The sequence below is a fragment of the Copadichromis virginalis genome, linkage group LG1 (genome assembly GCF_057382275.1).
Source record: "Copadichromis virginalis isolate Kocher_CV1m ecotype Utaka linkage group LG1, C_Virginalis_male_GT1.1, whole genome shotgun sequence".
NCBI classification, from domain to species: domain Eukaryota; kingdom Metazoa; phylum Chordata; class Actinopteri; order Cichliformes; family Cichlidae; genus Copadichromis; species Copadichromis virginalis.
This window is the reverse complement of record NC_140618.1, coordinates 17,498,988-17,521,670: the sequence shown is the minus strand read 5'-3', so window position 1 is coordinate 17,521,670 and position 22,683 is coordinate 17,498,988. Positions and strand designations below refer to the sequence as shown.

The 22,683-nt window shown below is 38.4% G+C and overlaps 1 protein-coding gene across 1 annotated transcript; it reads right to left on the bottom strand.

Moving 5' to 3' along the window:
• Nucleotides 1-1,176: 1,176 nt before the first annotated feature.
• On the bottom strand, nucleotides 1,177-21,941 carry syt9a (synaptotagmin IXa). Its single transcript, XM_085452869.1, has 7 exons — nucleotides 21,113-21,941; nucleotides 12,756-13,251; nucleotides 11,546-12,101; nucleotides 6,557-6,677; nucleotides 6,288-6,459; nucleotides 5,907-6,036; nucleotides 1,177-1,831 (listed from the first exon to the last, which is right to left on the bottom strand). The coding sequence occupies exons 1-7, from the start codon at nucleotides 21,258-21,260 to the stop codon at nucleotides 1,763-1,765; spliced, it is 1,692 nt and encodes a 563-aa protein (XP_085308995.1). The 5' UTR covers nucleotides 21,261-21,941; the 3' UTR covers nucleotides 1,177-1,762.
• Nucleotides 21,942-22,683: the final 742 nt, after the last annotated feature.

Here is a 22,683-nt window from a genome sequence, read left to right as displayed (position 1 = left end):
ATTGTGACAACACATCCGGTGAATATTGTAAAATTAAATCAGCTTTTCACTACAAAGGGAACAACATCAGATGTGCTTTGTGAAAAAAATATTTTCAGTAGATTTCAGTAGATTCATAGTAGCTAGAAATCTGGCAAAGATTAACTACAAAACATGTCATTATTTATTTAATAAGAAATAAGACAAAATGCAGAAGCAGTGTGTGAAAAACTAAATACATGCTTTGTGCTTCCATAGGAATTAAGAAAAAAAGTAGAAGTCAGGTGCACCTCTATATAGTTTTGACAGCTTTCTAGTCATCATCATGGGTGAAATCAGTAGTGATCTTAAGAGCTACATCACTCCATTAGCATGGTAGCTTTATATGAGAGGTAAGTGTGTTAGCCTAGCTACTAATAGATAAACACTGTAAAATTCTAGTTTTTTGTATATGTTTATGTACATGTACATGTATCCCCCCCCCCCTCGAATGTCTCCCTAATTCTGAGGTCTCAAGGTTGGCTAGTATGGCCACCGTATCTTTGGAACCTTCTGTCATTAACTTGACCATGAACTCCTATGTATACGATAGCATTATACAGCAAATGTCAGGTCATCACTCTGAAAACCAAAACATGGCCAACATTAAAACATTAATTAAGCCGAACATAAAAAATCTGAAAATATAGAAAATGATTACTTACTACAAGTTATTGCTGTTAAATGTGGTTCCATATGCTTCTAATTCATGGAGTGAACTATGTTTTTTATGTGCTGCATCTTCATTTTGGCTTCATTTTTTTTTTTTTATAAATGATGAATGATAATAAACAATCTAATTGATTGTTTGGTTGCCTTTATCTACTATTAAGACCCGATGAGGACTAGATAAATTTTTATTATGTCCTGACATGTAAAACCTTAGAAATAAAATAATATGCAAAACTTTAATGTGTTTGCATTAGCTTTTTGTCTTATATTTAGTGCTCTAAAACACTAATCTTAAACAGTAATAAAAAAGATATTCTACAGATAATATATTTTACTGTATACTGTTTAACACAGTTTTGCTCTTTACTTACTTACTTACTTTATCTTGAAGAGCTAGTGTTGTGTACTATAGTTGCTAAAGTGATAGAAATCTAGCATATTATGAAATTCTAATTCACATTCAAATTAACTGAATTGAAACTGATGAACATTTTTCTATGGAATAATTTTTATTCGTAACATTTAACATACTTTTACTTACAGGTATTTTGCCTAAAAATGAACTGTCACTGCACATCAACTGACAGAACAATACATCCTATTCAAAAAATAGAAACAAAAACCAACAAACAAGTAGAAGATATCCCATCAAAACATGACCTCATGCACCAATTCACAACCAAAAAAAAGAGAACAGTATGGCAGTTCAACTGGTTGTAAGTACATTGTGCAATTACAGAGACTCATCTCATTAAAACAAGTAACAAGACTATTAAAAAAAGAGCAATGAGTTTATAAACTCAGGAACAGCTCAGACCTAAAATATCTGCCTGTGCTGGTTCTTTTTCTTATGGAACATCATAGAAAAAAAACATCCATCTTTGCAGTCATTCAACATGCAACTGATCCAAAAGAGCAGAGCTCAAGACAGTTTGTGTCTTTCTTTTCCATAGGTATTAATGCATGTGTTTATTTTTTTATGCTAGGACCATATATGAGCAAAATTCTGTATCACATCTGCCCAAAGGTACATATAGCACAGCCTTCGGCTTATTTGAATTGTTGCTCATGGCTACGGAGAAGGAGGTGTCTTCAGAGAATTACAGGATCCTCCCTGGCTACTACCTGTGGTCCCCTGGTACTGCAAGAGAATAAAGCAGAAAGATTGCAATGATAGTTAGTGTAAAAGAAACAAACAAACAAAAAAAACCTCCATCTCTATTAGTCATATAAACAGATGTACGATGATATCAAATAAATCTAGAGCCAATCCTACCTTTTTATCTTGGAACAAATGTACTCACCACCTACAGAGCGATGAATTGGGCAGTGAAACAAACACTGTATGTCTGCCATTTCATTTTTTTGATTTTTGGGAGGTCAGTTTATTTATGCATTCACTAAATTTTATTAGCATAGACGTTTTTTCTATGGCACCTTTTTCTTGCCAAGTCCAAGTGAAAGGATAAAAGCTTTATAGATAAAGTGGTTCATTTGGCATAGAAACACATGAACAGACCTGCATTTGAAACCTCACAGCATAAAAGTACAGTACTGTTTTGTGAGTAGCATGAGAATAAACTGACTCAAAATTGGGCAGGATAACTATGGTTTCTTTAGCATTCAGTGAATTTGGCAAAGATACTCATTAGGTTGACCATCATTGTAAATGAACAAACTGAAGACCGATCATTAACTAAGAGCAATAAATGTTACATCGAAAGCAAAAAATAGAATTTTTGCCAGACACCATATTTCAGAAATCTGCTTATTGGCACTTGGGGAGTTTCATCCCTTGGGAAAACCAATCTTACTCCCCTTGCTGTTACCAACTAAGGGAATGCTGCAAATCAGACATTTAAATGCTGTTTATTAACTTTTTATAACCCTTTGATCTCAGCTACAATGTCTATCTCCTGTGGAGAGGGCACAGAGTATCATTTGCATGGAGGTTGGCCAAAGATTCTCAGTTCAGGTATGTATTTGTAACCTGTAAAACACAGTTTTGTCAAAGCAGTATTACTATCTGAGAAAATATTGTCAGATAACCTCAACAACTACATCATATTCAGTTTATGAAAGGTAAACAGGTCTTACCACTGGGCTATTCAAGAAATAATGTGTATCCATAGAGAGAAGGTTCAGTGTGCAGAAAGTGATGGGTACATGAATACTTACCTTTGCTGCAGAAGAGGCAAAAGTGAAACGAAGAAGGAAAAATATAAAGCCTGGAGATATTTTTGTCAAAATTGAACCTACTTCCCCACAATGGCTCCTGCACATTTTCAAGAGGCTTGGAGACTTTCCAAGTAAAGGACTTGTATGTTGAGTGCATCCACAGATGATGACTAATGTCACTGAAAAGCCTGTGACTAAACTTAGGCTGCTATTGGAACTTGAAAATTCATAGGTCATCCCAATAATTCTGTAGATGTAGAGGAATACCTAAAATGTATAGTAAATTCTAGTCACTATTACACTGTGTAAATACACTTAACTTCCATGGGTTAAAATGGTCACGTCTGTTAATTATTAATTATTATTATTAAATAAACGATTTTACAGAAGGCGCTACATTGCTATGGAAACTTTGGCAGCCAATTTGATCTCTGGTGGAACAGGTTATATTTATGTGATGCAATTTCACATAAAATAGCATCACCATCTGTGGACTTTTTGGAGAGAGCCACTTTCTTTTTCACTGAAAATGATTAAATCAGATATATAATGTTTTTGAGCTTTCTAGGCTTCTTGTCAATTCTGGCAATAAAGTGATTTCCATGAAATGGCAGACATCCTCTCTTTTTTTTGCTTTGTTATAGCTTACAACCATATTCCCTTTACCACTGACCAAAAATCTTTTCACAGCCACATTCTAACAACACACTTCAGTATCAGTGAATAGTAATGAGCTCAGTGTGCCTTAATAACTGGACAGTGATAAGCTTCCTACCCACTTGCACTTTCTTTTTCTTTCATCTGTCAACTCTAACCTCAATTAATGATAAATGTTTTTTTTATCATTATGTTTATGTTATAAATATTTTATACTGCTTAAACTTCAGGAAGATGGCCCAACCGACCTGAATACCTCAAGCACCAGAAACCCAAGAAAGAGGAGGAAGCATCAATGAAGGACAGGCCCCTGAATGGTATGTACCACTGGCACATAGATGAAGTGGCTGACATCCAGAAATCCTACCAATGGCCAGACAAAGCTGCACTGAAAGACAGCACAGAGGCAGTAATCATGGCAGCACAGGAACAGTCTTTAAGCACAAGATCCATAGAGGCTGGGGTCTACCACACCAGGCAAGACCCCAGGTGCAGGCTGTGTAAAGATGCCCCTCAAACAATCCAGCACATAACAGCAGGGTGCAAGATGGAGAAGTATCAAGGGCTCAGAGAAGAGGGTGAAGGTAACAGTGGTCCCAGTGGTAATCGGAACACTAGGTGCAGTGAGTCCCAAGTAGGATCTCTGTCCAGAAGAGGGCAGTCCTAGGAACAGCTAAGATACTGCGCAGGACCCTCAAGCTCCCGGGCCTCTGGTACAGGACCCGAGCGTGAAGCATAGACCCCCCTCAGGGGAGAGAGGGGAATTTTATCTATCTATCTATCCATCTATCCATCTATACATACATACATACATACATACATACATACATACATACATACATACATACATACATACATACATACATACATACATACATACATACATACATACATACATTAGGGGCACCGTTCGATGCAGTGCTTTCGGTAGGCATATGTATCGAACAATACAAAATTTTTTATCTATTTTATCAACTTTTCTTCTGACGATGCTGTCTGTGTTGAGCGCTCAGTGGACTTCTCCGCCTAGGCTGCACTGTCGAGCACAGATCCACTGAGTGCAGCGCAAGCTAGCAAGGCAGAAGCTAAGCTCATTGCAACATGGCAACTGCCTCAACGCTACCTGAAATTGAACCTCCCCCACCCTCATTCAGATCTGGCGTTTGGAACTATCTTGGTCTTCATGTGAAGTATGACCCTGATGGTAAGCGCGTCATGGACAAAAGTAAAACAGTATGTCAGATGTGCCACACAATGTTCAATTGGTGGGAACTAGTGTGTTAGCGCAGTTAGCTCGTTAACGTGTTGACGCCACCCAGCCCCATGTACGGGCAACCCGTTCTCACTCCCAAAGCGTAACATTTTACGCTAGGTGACAAATCGTCACCATATTACGTTTTCGGCTACCCACCACGTTCCTAAATGACGACCTCGGAAAAAGAGGAAATATGAGAACCGTCTGGACTGAACCTACACATGTTCGCTCTTTTTCTTCAAATCGCTTAGAAACACGCTATTTAACATCATTAAAGTCCTGGTTAAGGTCAGGAATAAGGTTATGGTCAGGGCTAGGGATAAGGTTAGGTTTAGGGCTGGAATACAGGGCTGGAACGTCTACTACCGCGGGAGCGTCATTGCACTGGATTCCAGCCATAACCCGCCGCGTACCATAAGAACGCCGAAGGTCTCCTTTCGCGTTCCTCAGGAATGCCGCGGGACGTGACAAAACGTCGACATGTTACGCCTCGGGAGTGAGAACGCTCTGGTACGGGGCAATCCGCGGTAACTTGTTAACGGAGATTTGCCGCGTTATGGCGTTAATGTCATTTTAACGAGATTAAGGCTGACAGCACTAGTGGGAACACAATGAATATGACTGCATGTTTACGCCGACATTATCCTAGTGCAAAGACAAGTGGAAGCAGACAAAAACAACAAGCACACATGCTACAAACTTTACCCGAGTCATTTAGACAGCCGTTAGCACATGATTCTCTTTATGGGCACCTGATATGTTTAATATGCTGCTGAGAATACAGCCCAGAAGAAGCGTATAGTATAGCTTTTATTTTGGAAAGAGACATTTCTCTGTAAAAAACTCTCTTTTCCAAAGATGAGTGATTCCTCGATCAGATAGATTTATTTATTTTTATTATTTTGTTGTTTCAGCAACATTAAATTTAAAAACTGTACTTTTGAGTTAAAATATATATTTATAATTTTAATAAATGACAAATTAAAAAGGCATGAACATTTTTTTTCTCAAAAAAATATCGAACCGTGACACCAAAGTATCAAACCAAACTGAACCGTAAATTTTGTGTATCGTTGCACCCCTAATATGTGTGTGTGTGTGTGTGTGTCAACACATGCCATCTCACCTCAACGAGAGGATGCCAGTGGGCGACAGGTTTTCGGGGATATGTAAGCATTTCACTCCAGTGATCTCGACCGAGGCTGTCAGCATCATTGCCGACTCGACACACACCAATGACCTCATTATGGCCTACTCTGTAGACCCAGGAGGATAAGGGAGAAAGAAAAAATATTATAAGTCCTCCCATGCTTTCCAAAAATAATAATGTCTTACATATTGTGTGTGAAAACCACCCAAGACAATATGTTACAGAGACAAAGAGTTTGAGGAAATATTTGCAAATGTTCTTGGAATATATTTTATCCGCTTTTGCCATGCAGCAAGTATAAATTAAACATTGACCCATGCAAAAGATGTAGAAACTACTCTATAGAAACTCTCGAACCGGTCATAATCCATCACAGCAATCAAAAGGCTGATCTGCTCTATGTTTTCTGGAGGGACATCAAACACAATGGCCTCATTATAGACTGGATTCAGAGTGTTCCTCTTTGTTGATGTCTTCCTCTTCTTCAATCTGCGACCGTCACACATCAGTGAAACTTTCACATATGGATCTATAAAAAAATGACACAAACAAGAAAAATTAACTTGATTTACATTTGGGATACCAGTGGGGTGCTGCAGTTACAGTCAGTATCAGATTTTAATTACCAGATGCACCAGTGATATCCATGGCCTTGAGGTTGCGAGCCTTTATCATGGTAATGGTCAGTCTGCCCGCAGTAGGCAAGTAACAAAGTGAAAACATCAGATCCCCAAGGTCCACATTATCCTAAAAGACACAAAAATATTTACTCTAAAATGAGTTTGATTGTGTATTATTCTGGTCATTTATTTACAGTGTACAACTTTTCTACAAATAATATTTTCTGTCATATTGCTCCAATTAAAGCCTCCCATATTTCACCCGGCACAGAGGCTTCAGTTCAGCTGCTGCTCACTTATCGCTAGTGCTTAAAATAACTCCACAAAAGAAGTGTGAACCAGGAAAGCACACAAATATGTGTGGTAAAGACACCTACAGTAGAATCTCTTGCTGATCTGCTGCTATGTTGGTGAGATTGTGCTGGTATTTCAAAGCACGTGTCATCAACTCATCATCATCATCTGATCATTTACAAAGGTAAGCTCAGTAAATTCAACTGAAGTGCAAAAACAACAACACTGAAAACTTAGGATCAACTGACTTTGCTGCTCCAGTAATTGTGATAATGACATCATATTACTCAACTGCACTGAGAAATCTAAGACTGAGATTTGCCCCATATTGTTATGAAACTCTCATACTAAAAGTAACAAAGACCAAGTAGGAATGTTTTTTGCAGCAGCAGGTCAATGAAAAAAACAACTCAAAACAACTCTTATGTATGCTAAGATGCCTTTTAAATTAAGATATTCAAAATAACTAATTTGGTATCCAAAGTATAATATATGTTAAGTGCTAGTTTTAGAAGTATCTGTGAAAAGGGAGATGCAGAAATCTATCAAGAGGGACATCCATACAATTGGCAACAATTTCTATAGCATGTCTTAGGAATGTCACACACACTTGGACACTATTGAGTTATTATTATTATTTTTTTTGGTTAAGCTAGAGAAACTGATTTGGCATTTTGTGAGTGTGTATTTCTGTGTTGTTTTTTGTTTTTTTCTGAGAGAGAGAGATCACCCATGAATTGCACTTGTATATTTTGCTGCAATCATGATCAATTACTCATCAAGGCTTTTAAATGTGAAGGATGAATTAACTCAAAAAACCCTCCAGAAAATGCATCCCACATCCCAGAACTATCTGTTTTACATGCTTCATGGTCTAATAATTGTGATACAGGTGGGAAACAGATTAGCACTGTGTTTTACGTGCTCCGCAAAACTTCTTAGGCATCAAATAGCATGTAACATCTGCAGGTTGAATGTCATGCTCAGCGTTTCTGATAATCAGGCTGGTATGCCACAAGTATATTCTGTATTTAAAAGCTCAAACCATCAAATGTATTATACAGCTTTTGTTCATACTGAGACTGTCATTCTTAAATCCAGTAAAAATAACACATGTTCTTCATTAATCTACAATCTGCTTCTATTGCAGAGCTAAACAAGCTAAAATCTGGCAATGACACATCAATATGGCCTGTCCCACTGGAAATCAAGACTTAATGATAATTCTTTATTTTCTATCAAATAAGCTCTGTGCACTGGTTACAGAATATCATGTCTATGTACTGGTGTCCAAAGATAATTAGCTCATTTATGAGGATATATGTGTGGGGCATCTGTGTCAATCTCTGAGAACAAGCATTTGTACAAGTGTAAGAGTCTGTGTGTACTCTGTGGGGTTTTTTTTCCTTTTTTTCTGTTTGTGTGCATTAGCTGAGTGCTGTGAAACTGACAAAAACTGAACAGTGTGAAAATGTGAGAATTCCAGATTCTGTTAATCACTGGTTCCCATCAACCAGACGTCACACACCATTCTGTTCCAACCAGGCAACATTGATTAGCAATCAGTTAAACAGGGCAAAGGTGCACTGATCCAGTAAACATCCATATGTTGATGGATCAAAACAATCCCAATACTTTTTGTGAGCATTTTCCCCCGAAGGCTCTATCTGGCATGCTCGTGTATCGTCATGCTGTTTTCTCGGCATCTCCTCCCCCCTCTTCATTTCTCACTTTTATGTTTTCCAGTATCTTCTGCCTCAAAAGCTGTTATTTTACTGTCTGTGAATATCTCAGCCATTCTGAGCACTCTATAGAACCCATTAGCACTACATTCAGAATGCGTATAATATGCATTCACATCTAATTACTTTTTCTGAGTAAGCTACTTCTTTTTTGTTTTACTTTAAACAATTTGTTTGCGTACTAAAAGTTGGACACAGCTGATGACTTCGTCACAGCTGGGTTAAAACAGGTGTGTCCGTGTCTGTTTATGCATTTGTGCGTGTGATGAAGAAAGACCGAGACATGTTGAGGGAAAAAAAGGCAGGCAGAGATAGATAAAGAGAGAGAGACAGAGTAAAGACAGAAAGAAGAGACAGATTCTGTCAGTATTTTTAGAGGCCATGAGTAGGAAGCCGTTAATGGTCTTTGGCACACTGTATGTGAGACTTTATGCACTAAAACCTTAGCTGCTATCAGTAGCCTGCAAATTAGACAGGCGTGGACTATGCCACAAATTTGAGCTCTGCGTTGTCATAATTTAAACTGACACAGCAATAAAAAGCACAAAATAACACCACATATCTAAATTTCGATGAGGTGAAACAGACGAGATCAAAAGGCAAAAGAAAACTGATTACTGTGCCTTTACCATAGACAATAAAATGCATGGATAAATGTGGCAGCTTTGATGAGAAGAATATAAAAGCATGCTAGCCATACAGAAAAGTGAACATTATAAAATACATTTAATCACTTTTTTGAAATAATACCAGAGATTATAAGTATATATGCAGTAATACTCACTTAATTACATATTGCTGTTGTGAATAAACAATAAATATGTGTGATAATGCAATCTTAAGTTGCATGTAATGAAGTTCTAACAAAGAATGAGCATTAAAAACAAACAAATAAAAACAACCACAACAAGTGCGTGGTGTTAGATTTAATATTTAATTGATTCTCTCCCATCTGTATTACTGTTCTTAATCTGAATGAAAGTATAATTGTGAAATGAAAATCTAAATTCAGTGATGGAGCTGCTTATACTAGAGATGAAAGCATAACAATTTGTTTTCCATTACTAATGGCCAGTGCATCAGGCACACAAACTCTGCTAACTAATGTGCTCTCCTTATTAAAAATGATATGGCTGCAGTGCAGACATTTGCAAAAGACGTAGCGATGTAGCAGACAAGCCTGGACGCCAACAGAGGCAGATGATGATTCGCTTATTAGATAAACAAGAGACAGACATATGCACAACATAGACATACAGCTGCTCAGTCAAATACTCCCATGCTTTTTTTTGTCTGCTGTTGAACTGGCTGCATGTTTTGCTCAAAAGTCAATTCTTAAGATGAGAAGAATTGACTGAGATGAGATGAGTCTGTAAAACAGTTCATTCTTAAATGTCGGCAGTGGTCAAAATATTGTTTTAACGAAAAGCGCAGTACATTCGGTTATAGCAACACTGTGCTTTCTGAAAGATTTCAGAAAGCTGCAGCACTGCTAAAGTAAGCCCAGTTGCAAAGACACTCCACATCTTATTAAAATCTTTTTGCTGAGAAGGTTAACTATGTTCCACAGTAAACATTTATTACAGTTTCCAGACTGACTCACCACGGCTGTTCCTGTTGGACTGTCTTATTGCTTATTAAGCAATGTTGCAATGTTTTAACTAAGATTTATGCCCTTACACAAGTAAAATCATAACTAACATAGTGACTGGGAATTGATCTCATCTAAATTCAACCAATAGTTTTCCTTTACACAGCTGTGCTTTATTGATCTTGTTTTATTGAGTTCTGTTGCCTAAACTGTTTCCTGCAATCAACTGCAAACAGAATATAGGGATCAGTTGCATGTTACAGCTGTTCAAGCTCAATAAATGAAATGCCTGTAAATAAAACAGGCCAACATATAAATACCAGTGCTGTATTGTGGTGTCTGAGATCTTTCACCTCTAAAGGAGATGAGCAGGAACAGTGAAAAACATTATAAAGATCTTAAATAGCTAATAATGTAAGAAAGAAAGAAAGAAAAATGGTGCGTATGTCTTGTTCCCAAACCAGTTTTCTCAGTTTTTTTTTTAAATATTTTTTTCTCCTGTTCTCCGTTTCTTTCTCTCTCACACACATTTGGTCTTATAAGGACGTACATACACTGACAGACACTCTCTGTGCAACTGTATGCTCACTTTATAGGTCTAACAGAAACTGGTCCTAACAAAATGAGATTTACTAGCACGCAGTCAGTAAGGTAACATGGCAAGAGGCCTGTAATCCTGTTGACCTTAAAAAGTCTCAAAGGATTTAATTTACTCATGGTAAACAGGTCGTTCCAGCAGAGCAAACTGAATTTAGATAGGTGGGAGCAGATGCAGTAAAAGTAATTGCTAATAAAATGCCTCAGTCCTTCACTTGTGTCATCTATTTGTAATATGTGCAGCATCAAGGATTGTTAAAGAAAAAGGAAGGTATAGTATTAAACACTATTCTAAATGCATATTTTTTAAATTAGTATTCCTTCCAAAAACCATATTTAATGAAAAATCTATTGCTAATCATTCTCCGGGCATGTAAAGGCAATTTTAAAAAGCATATAATATCAACACTGATGCCATAGATGTCTTGTGTAGTAAAATTTTGCGCTCGGGGTCACTACATCTGTTATTAAACAGATGCTTTTTTAAAGTCTTTTCATCTCGACAGCAGAGAGAGACAGCAAAGTAAAAGAAAACATCAGTTTTCAAACACAGGCCTGATCACCTTAACTAATTTTTGTCCTGTTTTTTCAGACCTGACAAGTGATAAAAGGAAAAAAATTCAGTACTTTGTACTGCCAGTGGGAGACAGAGGGACAAATTTCGAACTCTCCACACAGCTGTCACACACAGCCTTTGTGGGGGAAAAGTTAAATATAACCTGGCAGCTCTAAGTAAATATGACATAGTTTTGAGTGAACGTTCAAACTCACCGAGGAGACATACTGGATGTCTCGACAGAGTTTTGTCTCCCTGGGGAAATCTGCCAGATCCAGGAAGTTGTCCACCACCACTTGACCAATAATGTCATGCCGTGAAAAGCGGTCGAAGTCATAGACACTGAAGTGTAGCTTTCGTGTAGGAAGCTCAGAGTATGCCACAGGAAACAGGAAGACCTCATCAAACACAGGGTTGAGTGTCTTGCGGTGCACCTTTGTCTGGTGCTTGGTCTTTCGATCGGGCAACAGGTAGATCTTAACATAAGGGTCAGAGGTACCGGAGAAGTCCTTGGCCGGGAGGTCCTCTGCTTTGTGGATCTTAACTATTAACTGTTCTAGATCACAGTCATATTTGAGGATAAAATGGAGGCGCCCACAACCTCCGTCTCTTCGACTTCCTTCGTCCCCCTCAAGGGAGCGCTGTTTGTAGAGCTCGGGTTTGAGGCGGCCCAGGCCCAGGCCCATTCCGGTGAGGGAGTCCTGCCTTTGGAACTGGGCCACGTTGAAGTCTGGGTTAGAGAGGTTCATGTGTCTACGAATGGACCCTTGACTGTGCACAGAGGAAATCAACAGAAAACAAAATCATACAACATTAACACAATGAAAAGAAGGAATGTTAAAACATCAGCTGCATATTTTTTGAAGCAACCTGCATAATGAATTGTTCTGCATATCATAATTTATATCTAGTGCCAATGCTGCTTTTCACTTCAAGAACATAGTGTACACATAGTGTGCTGTATTATACATTTTATAGTCTAGCAGACAGAAATTGTTGTTTTGGTTTCATTATTGCCTTATAATGTGTCTGTTTTTTATACTCACATCTGCACATGACATTTAGTCATGTTTCAGACACCTACACTTAACAAAATCCACATTTCAACCAAGCCTCTGAACTACCTAACCCTAATCATAAATAAGGTGTAAGTTGTTTTCCTTTACCAAAATCCTTAAATATATTATAGTTGATGCACAAATAGAAAGTAAAAATGTGAAACATGTTGGCAGGAGTCATAACTAAAGTCAAGTCCAAGTCATTTTGTCTTTCATCTCTCTTGTTCTATTGGGAAAAGTAGCAGAAACAATTAGTAGTTTGAATGTTAGCGTTTTTAACAGAGATCATAATTGTTAGGGGATTTTTAGAAAATAAGGCCAGCATATCTTATGGGAGCACATAAATCAACAAATACCTCATACTGACCCTATTTCAGACATTGAGCATCCAGAAGGTGGGGGTTCAGTGGTTTGTCTCTGCATTCGGGGGTTAGTGTGAACTCCATTTTCCCTGCTTTTACTCTGGGCATCCAGTGGTATATCTGGAGATGTGTGGCTGATCTTCATAGCTGCCTCTGGTGTGGCCATGACCACAGGTGGTGGTGATACAGGAGTCACCGGAGCCTCCACTGAAACAACAGATGCCACGGGAGTAGGCTCTCTGGCCATGGAACAATGTGATGATTCACGGCGGTTGTGCATCGGGGGGTCCACAGCTGTGTAAACTGGCTGCCTGGGTGCAGACTGTGATGGCAGAGGGCTCATAGTCGGGTTGAGGTGCCCATGGGCTTCCTTGGTGGTGGGGGAAAGCCCACGCTCCCTCCATGGTATCCAGCAGAGCTTCCATGAAACAAAGAGGGAGACCCCAAAGAGGGCCAAGCCACAGGCAGTCACTACCAATGACAGCAGACTCACAGATATGTCTGGAAAGAGAGAACAAGATCTGACAGTGAATAAGTCTTCTCTTTGCTTTGTTGCACTCTGATTTTTGATATCACCATCATATATAACCATTTCATGATTAAGTTACTCAGTAAATGTTTTAAAAATACTGCATGATGGACATGTCAGGTACACAGCTATAGGTCCTGTTGGATTTATTTTTTTCTTTTCTAACAGATTCTCATAAAGAATGCTCAATAAAATCAAAATTATGTACAGTAGTAGTAGCAGTATTTAACTATCCAATGGAGGCTCATATCTGCACTCTAAGGGTAGTGTGCCCCCCATGTTTCGATTTCATTTCCTTTGCTGATAATTATGGTGAAAAAATGAAACTTTAAAAATGATTTTTCCACAAAAGAGGTGCAAATACAACAAAACCAAATATAGAAATGCAGCATTACAACCACAGATGACCACAGTTCTTGGTTTGTTGTTGTTTTCGGAAAATAAGTTAAAATATTTTTGTTTTAACATGACAATTCAGAAATTCTTTTCAAGCATGCACATGGCATTTGACTTTTGCTTTGTGGTTTTTCTTGTGTGTATTTGCAAAGCAGCTATTGTCATACAGATGAAGATTACTTTTTTGAACTTGCTTGGATTTGTCTGTTTGCAGATGTTTATTTGAGTCTGGTGAGCTCTCCTGGCTTCCATAGGAATAACCAATGAAGAACTTTGAAAAGAAATGGTAAATGGCCTGCATTTGTATAGCGCTTTACTCAGTCCCCAAGGACCCCAAAGCGCTTTACACTACATTCAGTCATTCACCCATTTACAATGGCAAGCTACATTGTAGCCACAGCTGCCCTGGGGCGCACTGACAGAGGCGAGGCTGCCGGGCCCTCTGACCACCACCAGTTGGCAAACATGGGGTTAGTATCTTGCCCAAGGATATTTGGCCTGGGATCAAACCACCGACCTTCTGATTAGTGGCTGACCTGCTCTGCCACCTGAGCTACAGCCACAAGAAAGCAGAACTAACTCTCTTCCATGAGTATAATTTATAATGTGAAACTGTCAGTGAGGTACATTAATTGCAAGAATTTAAAATGTTCCCAGTAGTTTGATAAAGTGCTAAACCCAAGGCGCTTCATGCTGCCTGTGTGATTAATGCATATTATCATGTAAATAAATGAGAGGGTATAAAAAACAGCTTGCAAGAAAAACATTTACAGGCTGTTATATATGGTCTGTGGTTAAAAAAAACAATTTGACAAATGGGGAGGGAAGGCGTGAAAGTCGCAATTTATACAAAACAGAAAAAAAAACATTCTGAAAACAGATGAGTTTATAAGAGAAATACTATCGAATCCCAAAATTCAAGGACAAGATCACTCATGAAGCTGCTCTACACTGGTACATGTAGGAGTTTAAAGGGCTCCTAACAGCTACTCTAGCTCTCCTGTTAAATCTGTGGATCCACAAAACACGTATAAACAAACTGAAGATGTCACTCTAAAGATAACAGCTTTGCAAAATTAAAGTTACTACTCGGTTGCTGTTCACACATGTGCATCATAAACTGTGTGATTATATATAAGCAGTACTTGTGGGCAACACCAGGAGTAATGGCCGTGGGAGTATAAAAAGTTTTACCAGCATATCAATCCAGGTCTTCATCTATCAAGTTCATAGTTTCAAAGCATGACACTGAATAATTCTTCAGTGCATTGCATTTGTTTACACCAGCCCAGGGTGTGCAAGTCACCATGGAAAGGGAGATGAGGTGTGAAGCAACAGAGTCATCAAGGGCATCTGAATCATCTCTGCTCTCAAGAAGCAAAAGCACTAAAAAAAAAAAATAGAAACTGCTGCAATGACTCTGAAATAATTACATGAACTTTGCAACTTTATTGCAAGTAAAAGGAATTTTCATCCAAACAGTGATAATATACTAAGTTACATTACTATTACCTGTCTTTTCTTAAATGATCTTTACTTTTCTGTTTTCACTGTTCTACTTTCCCTCTTTCCAGAAGCTGCAAATGTCCCCGAGCCTCTTTCTGGCTGTTACAGTAAAGGGAGGTTCTTTCTCTCCACCTTCACCAAGTGCTTGCTTGTTTCCTTCTCTCTAATATTGTTAAGGTCTTCTACCCCATACAATATAAAGCACCATAAGACAACTGTTGTTATAAGCAAATAAAATTAACTGAAGTCTTGTTTTGGATCATAAGGACCCCATGGAGTATTAACCATTTGCCTCAAATTGAGGTAAGGGTATGTATGTATTCACATATATTAGATGTATTAACCCCAGAAATTTGTTAATTCTACTGATATTTAAAAACATGTAATAATGTTGTGCCTTTTTAAAAAGTGCTGTTAATGTCAATCAAGACCATGGAAGATATGAAAAAAGGTTACATTTAACCATGTTTTACAGCTGGAGTCTCTGAGATACCAAACTGAAGAAATGTGGCTCTGTAGGGAACTTTAAATGTCACAAGTTCAAACACAGCATGTGTAATTTTCATAAAAATTAATTGAGGCTTTAATTAAAGTTTAAAGTTGTTAAAACAGGCTTGAGATGGTTTGCATCCTAATTGGTGTTACAGATATGCACACAATTTTGCTTTGAAAATCCCATGTCATGTTTTTGAGTTACTGTTTGATATCTGAATTTGAACAGTGTGTTTTTATGCACCGTTATTTGATGATGTAATGTCACTGAAGCAGACCAGAACAATCTTATAAACTCCTTATGTCGGCTAATGTCTTAGTAGTAGATATTAAGTTGGGATGGGTCTGTCATGAAGGAAGCGGTGACGAGGATCCAGATGCTGGACTGGCTGAGAATTAGACACAAATTTTAAAAAAAGACAACCAAAAAAACCCAAATTAAAACAACCAATGAAAACTATCAAAGTAAAACAGGAAACAATCCAGAACACCTACTCAACACGGACACAAGAAAACAGTGAGGAAACAAAAATGATAATCAGCTCCAGACAGAAACTAAAAAGGCAATAATATCTCATAACTGAAATAAATCACAAGTATATTAAACCCAAAGTAGGAACCAAAAACACAAACATTTAAAAACAGCAGCAGTGAAAGCAGAAAAGAAACCAGCATTATTTAATATTTAACAAGAATCCAAACCTTCAAAACTAACCAATCCCAGGGGCAATGACAAGGTCAAAATAAAATAAGGATGGAGTACGCATCTGGGATTGTATAGATTTTAAAGCTGTTATGCATGTGTAATTATGGAAATATCAAAGGCTTACACTTTCTATATGCTGAATTCCCTCATTCCCTAAGCTCTTATCCATCCTTGAGCTTCTGTGAGGCAAAAAATGATTAAGTGGTAATTACTTTAATTGTTCATCATCAAGATAACAGAAGAAATAAATGCTGTTCATAACGTGGCCAAATGCACTGAATAAGTACTGAAAAAATACTACACATACTGACATGGTGCTTTACCACTGCATTGTTAACAACCGTCTCCAGTGCATCATTAATGGTCATCAGTCTTTTTTTCCCTTTTACTCTTATATTTTGTATTATCAGGGCTACCGAGACTCATCATTCAGTTATTTCTTCATCTCTTGTATGTGACGATTTTGACCAGCTATGCACCCCTGTCACCATAGTTTCAAAAATCACATTAAATAAGAATTCGAAAATCTTGATCACAATCATTCAGGTTATGCATGTCTTACAAGACATATAGTTTTGAAGTCCCTTTTTTCCCTATTAGTTGCAGAAAACCTGCTATTAATGCTGCATCTCATACTATTATCGACTAATTTAAGTGTCTGCTTTCACAACCATCTCATGGCCTGTGATTATAAGAATTACATAAGAATTGGCAAAGCATTATATCATATGTTAAAAATGGAAGTGGCCACTTATATAAGTATATCATGTCCTTATACACATGACCTTATAAAATATGTGCTGTATGTTTGATTTAACCAATAGAGATAATGGGTAATTAGATGCAGTTTTCGTATTTTTATTCCATATGGTTTTCTACACTGCCACGCTTCACTGAGCTCCCAGCACCGCAGTCACCTGTCTTGCACCCCTTTCCAAATGCCATCCTCTCATTGGCCAGGACTAAGGATTCTTCTGGTTTCCCTTAACTAAAGATGACTCTGGTTTCCAGCAACCATCCTGTCTAGCACCTTAGCCGACAGCCAGAACCATCTGAACTCTTCTGCAACGTCAGTCTCCATTGCTCAGTCCATCTGCCTGACCTCTTCTGTTCTGGCCCACCAGCAGAGGTCTCTTGTTTCTACCCTTTAAGTCCCCAGGGTGTCCACCTGAGCTTTCCTGCTCTGCCACTGTCTGCTGCTTCCTCTAAGCTTTGATACCAGCTAAACTGACTCCCAAATCCCTCTTCTAACCAGTTCCCCATCATCTCTCTTTAACACATGATTTCTATTAATTTAATGTAACGGTCTTTCATCTTTGAGGTAATTTTGCTTATTGAAAAGCCCAAGCTCTTGCACAGTGTTTTGAATAGAACCAGTCTGCTGTATCCACCTGACTGTATCTATTTTTGGCTATGCGAGGGCAGCGATACAGATTATTCCCAGTTTATGTGCTGACTATGCAACAGGCTATTATTTGCCCATAGTATTATAGCAGACATATCCTTTGTCCCTTCATGTATGCGAAGACAAATCAGGCTTGTGAAGACTGGAATAAAATTTTCAAAAGAAAAAAACTCAAAAGTGTAATATTGGTGTAATCTGTATTAAGTACATTAGTCATAACAATGAGTGAAGTTTTTAGAAAAAGCAATGATTGTTTTCCTGATTAACCTATTACTGTTAAGCAGAGCATGTTATTTTATTAGCCTATAAAAGCTCCAGGAAATCAAGTGATTGGTATGTTGATACATTTAACAAAAGGGTAATAATCATGATGTGTATCACATCAAGGAGACTTTCTCCTCATGAATACCCGAACAGATAATCTGCTTAGACACAAGCAACAAATGTACAACTAATGCACAATTTATAATTTATTTATCATTAATGGCTCTACAATAAGTTTAAATTTCATTGCAACACAAGGCATTTGATTAGATGTAGCATTTGCTGTTACACAGTTGGACTGAATGCATTATTTTATTTTGGATGAAAGTAGCTTATATTAGAAATGTTAAAGCTGTACACTAATCCGAATTGTAGCTGACAGATATCATGTTACGTTTAGTTGAAGCAAACTATTTCCTGAACTCATCACATTCAATCCTCTCATTTTGTTTCTTTTTAGTTGCACGCTATAGCAACAGAACACCGTACCTGTCAAGATCCACTTTGTTTCTTCTTTTGTTTTTAATGAGTGAGATTAATAATCATGAACTTTAGAATTTTTGCATATAAACTTCTGCTCCCACTTACAGAGCTGGGCACAGATTTAGAGCTGATTTCAGTCTGTCTTGAGTGTTTGGTCTGACTGATACTACAAAGAAGAGCTGCTTTTAAAAATATGAGAGGACTCGTGATGAGCTGAATCACACCTGACACATCTAATGTAAAGATCACACTTGTAATTAAGAGTCTGAGGCTGACTTTTTGTCATGGTAAGAGTATTAGATAAAAGTTAATGAGACTACACATCAATTGCATGACTGTTTTAGTCCAAACAGCCAAAAGTGTACTTATTTGGCAATAAAGGTTTTTGCACTTTTCACTATATGCTGTTGGTAAGGTAACCCATCCTCCAAATCCCACAGTCCTGCAATTAGGACTGGCTCTGTGTGTGGGAGCTGTCATAAGACCTTGCACAGGAACACAGACCAACTGTCCTTTCTGCACTGTGAAATTCTGTGAATACCAGAGTATGTGTGATTTGAGAGAATAATGTGGAGAAATTGAGGGACTTGCCATCTGAGGATGCTGAGCCCACAGTCGGTTTGGCAGGCCGCCCAAATGCTGCCTGGTGGAGAAGAAGCTATAGACATCTGGAGGGATTTAAAGACTACATTGGAACAAAGAGGGTGGACCAATTTTAGTGCACAGGACCTTCAAAGGTGCAAAAGTGTAGGAGGCAAGCAAGTGCTGAAAAGGCAATATATGTAATGTCTACTTCTGGGATGTTATTTTCCCTAAGAATACCTCTCTGTAAGTAAAAACTATTGGAAATGTAATATGTTACACATGTACAGTAGGTGGTTCCAACTTGTTGTCCCCAATGTTGTAAAGGATGATGCATTCGATTGCATTTGCATTTCTGCAAATATGTTTTTGTTTTTTTGTTTTTTTTACTTGCTTATTGACAGATGAAAAGACTAAATCCACTCGTATACATATCTGTTAAATATAAAGCTTCCCTCATAAACTCTGAAACCTGACTCTGTTCCAAGGTAACTTAATCCTCCTACCGTATCTCTAAAGCTGATTAATTGCCACAGTCTGTTAAATAATCATGCTAGTTTTAAAGTGTAAAAATTAGAAGCTGTGATATGTGCTCTGAACAGTGGAAGACACATTTTTCTGTTCCTGCTAAAGCTAAGCTAATTGGCATTTGGCTTCAGCAAGACAGGCATTGATTGATTGACCACAGTCATTGGGATTGATATTAAACTTCTCAACATACTCTCTGTAAGAGTGTCAAGAAAGGTATCTTTCCAAGTGGGTGACTAATCCATTAAAAGACATGTTACACATCTTTATTTTTCTTTCATGTTCCAGTTTTTATTTCATTGATCCTTGATATTTTATGATCTTTTGAGAAAATAGTTGTAAATATGTTTACGTAATTGATTTAAATCAAATCTGAAGTCAAAATGATGTTTTATGTTTAGCATATTTGTAAAAAAAACCAAAAAGATATATATATATATATGACCGGTACACCCACAGCTTCAACTCTAGCTGAAAGAGTAGCTGTCCTCTGCCTTGTACTTATTTCCTTTGTTATTCTCTTATGGCTTTCTTCCATCACGCTGAGTGATATATGCCAGCTGGAACAGAAATTAAACCCGTAAGCCCTCTTGATAGCTAGCCCCACGGGCTACCCACATAATTTCACTTTTGAAAGTGTCAGTGTAAAAGACAAGAGAAGATCGGCCTATATGATGAATGAGGAAGCAAGAAGAGAGCTGGGACTTTGGGGGATAGTTGAAGTAAAGTGGAAAGGAACAGAAGGGAGAGCTTGGGGGTTGGAGGAGACTGACAATTCACAAAGTCCTGTCACGTGATGAATAATCATTGATGCAAACTATGGAAGCAGAATGAATGCAGTGGAAATGTGCAGGAATTACGCTTTCTCGCGCCTCCAAATAACGCTTTCTCGCTCGCTCCTTCTCTCCTCCGCACACATGCACACTGACACTAATTTATGCATGCCATTTAGGCGAATGTGTTTACCCTAAGTGTTGATAATTATGAAGCGAGAGTGGCTAATTCTAAATCTAATTATAAAAAGCAAATGCTTTTAGGTAAGAATTAAAAAAAAAAAGAGGCAAAGTTTCAAAGTAGTATGACTCAATGTTTGTGACATGTCAGTAAATACACGATGCAGGGCAACTCATCCAGTGAAACATATCTGATGAGTGTTCACAGACTAGCCTACACGATGTCACGCCAACCTCGTGTGATAGAAATGGGAAAAAAAATGGAAGAAAAAATGGACTTCCTCGAAAAATGCATAGTTTAACCGGATCGGTGAGCTAACTAATGTGAAAAAATAATGTACAAGTCTAATTTTTCTTTGATATTATAGACTAATCTTCGTCGTGAAGTAGTCGAGCCAAGCTTGGACCACCTATAGTGTGCTTTATGCGTGCGATGTTCAGTGAAAGAAGTCATATGCGACTTCACTTACATTGAATTTAGTGCAACCATTGAATCAAGCTTGCAAATGATGCCTCACCTGAATCCGTGTAGCGTGGTCTGGCGAGATCTCGGAAATAGTAGATAAAATCCCGACAGTTTTCATTCTGCACTTCCCCCTTAGAACAAAGATCTGACAAGAGTTCGAGCGCCTTTTGACAAATCTCGTCATCTCTGTCTCCAGGCATTTCCCACCAGCATCCTTATAAAGGGAAGGTTTCTTAGGCACCACCACACCACTCCTCCCGCCTGACAGTCACCTATTCCACGCTACTCAGCACACAGCTTCAAGAGTCAGCCACTCTCGGCACGCCTTCCCACACGATGGAATCGACAAAGACACCGTGTATTAGGAAGAACGAGAAAAACACTAGTCCAAGTGCAGAAAGCAGAAAAATCCTATCAGACATGTGACGTAAAAAGAGTTTTTGTACAGCATTTAGTCAAACGGTCCACTCTGGTCCTCACTCTGCTCGTTGAAAGCCACCGGTTGAATCCGCGCACCGCCTCTGCGGCGCCGTGCGCTGTCCAACGTGCTGAAAATGTGTGCACGGAGTGTCTTTGCACAAGGCGGTCCTGTTGGCCGTAATCCGTTATCTTTAAGGTTTCGAACAGTATCGATCGCCGGGAAAGTTGAGCAGCACTTCACTACAGTGAGAAATAGCTGGATTCGCCAGCACTAATACCGATAGCATGCCTCTATTCTTTGCTCCGATGAGGCTGGTGTGGTTTTACGTGCCCGCACATGGCCAATCAGAGAATGACATGGTTTTTTTTGCTTTTTTCCCCTCCACTTTGTGAAATCACTTTACCCTTTTACATTTTAAATGTTTTAAAAAGCCTACAAGTTTGGTAAATCAACTCAAGAAACGCACCATTCACTTGGAGTTCCTGCTGCAGGTAATTTTAAATACCTTTTCCCCCTGGTGCCATCTTATCTTTGTCAAGATAACTGCTACAATGACATCTACGATTTGTTTTGTCAAAGACTGGACGTAGAATTCGGAAATACAGGGGACCAAGCAGTTTCGTTGCCATGCCAACTTGAATGACCACTTTAAAAGCTGGGTTATTGGCCCTCATTTTTACGACTAGTTATTGCAACCTCTGAATAACGTGAAACAGCTGTTAATGTAAGTTCGAATTACCCGATTTATGGATTTCATGGCGATTTCAGTTGGCTGTGACAGATTCTGTAAAATAAATAAATAAAGGTTTTTCCACCTTATATCTATTGCCCATTTCTGCACTCGTCGAACTCCCCGATCCGGTCTAGGCATTTTCTGAAGTTTCTCACACGTCGCTCAGTAGATTCTCCAGGTCAGGTGTAAGTACTGGAAACACATAGTGCGGTTTTGTTCAGTGGTCGAGCAGCATGCAGGAGGCAGGATGCATTATGCTCACTCATTCCTGCGAATTCTCTGGACAGCTGCCAGAGCTATTAACACATGGGATGGATCGTATAGTACAATGATTAGGGAGCTTGGGTAAAAACCGTTTAATGTCCGTTCCAGCTGTTTGATCCTCACATACAACTCTTTGGGGTACTGCTCAGGCTAGAAGCAAGATTTTTTTTCTTTTTGCACGTAACAGTGAGTTGAACGGAAGCTG

What these genes read in the sequence shown, in the direction of transcription:
- syt9a (XM_085452869.1), bottom strand. Translation starts at nt 21,260, where the DNA reads ATGCCTGGAGACAGAGATGACGAGATTTGTCAAAAGGCGCTCGAACTC. An exon ending in GGATATCACTGGTGCATCTG is followed by an intron (nt 6,460 to 6,556) that starts GTAATTAAAATC and finishes ATTTTTTTATAG; the next exon opens with ATCCATATGTGAAAGTTTCA. An exon ending in ACTGGCATCCTCTCGTTGAG is followed by an intron (nt 1,832 to 5,906) that starts GTGAGATGGCAT and finishes ATTCTCTTGCAG; the next exon opens with TACCAGGGGACCACAGGTAG.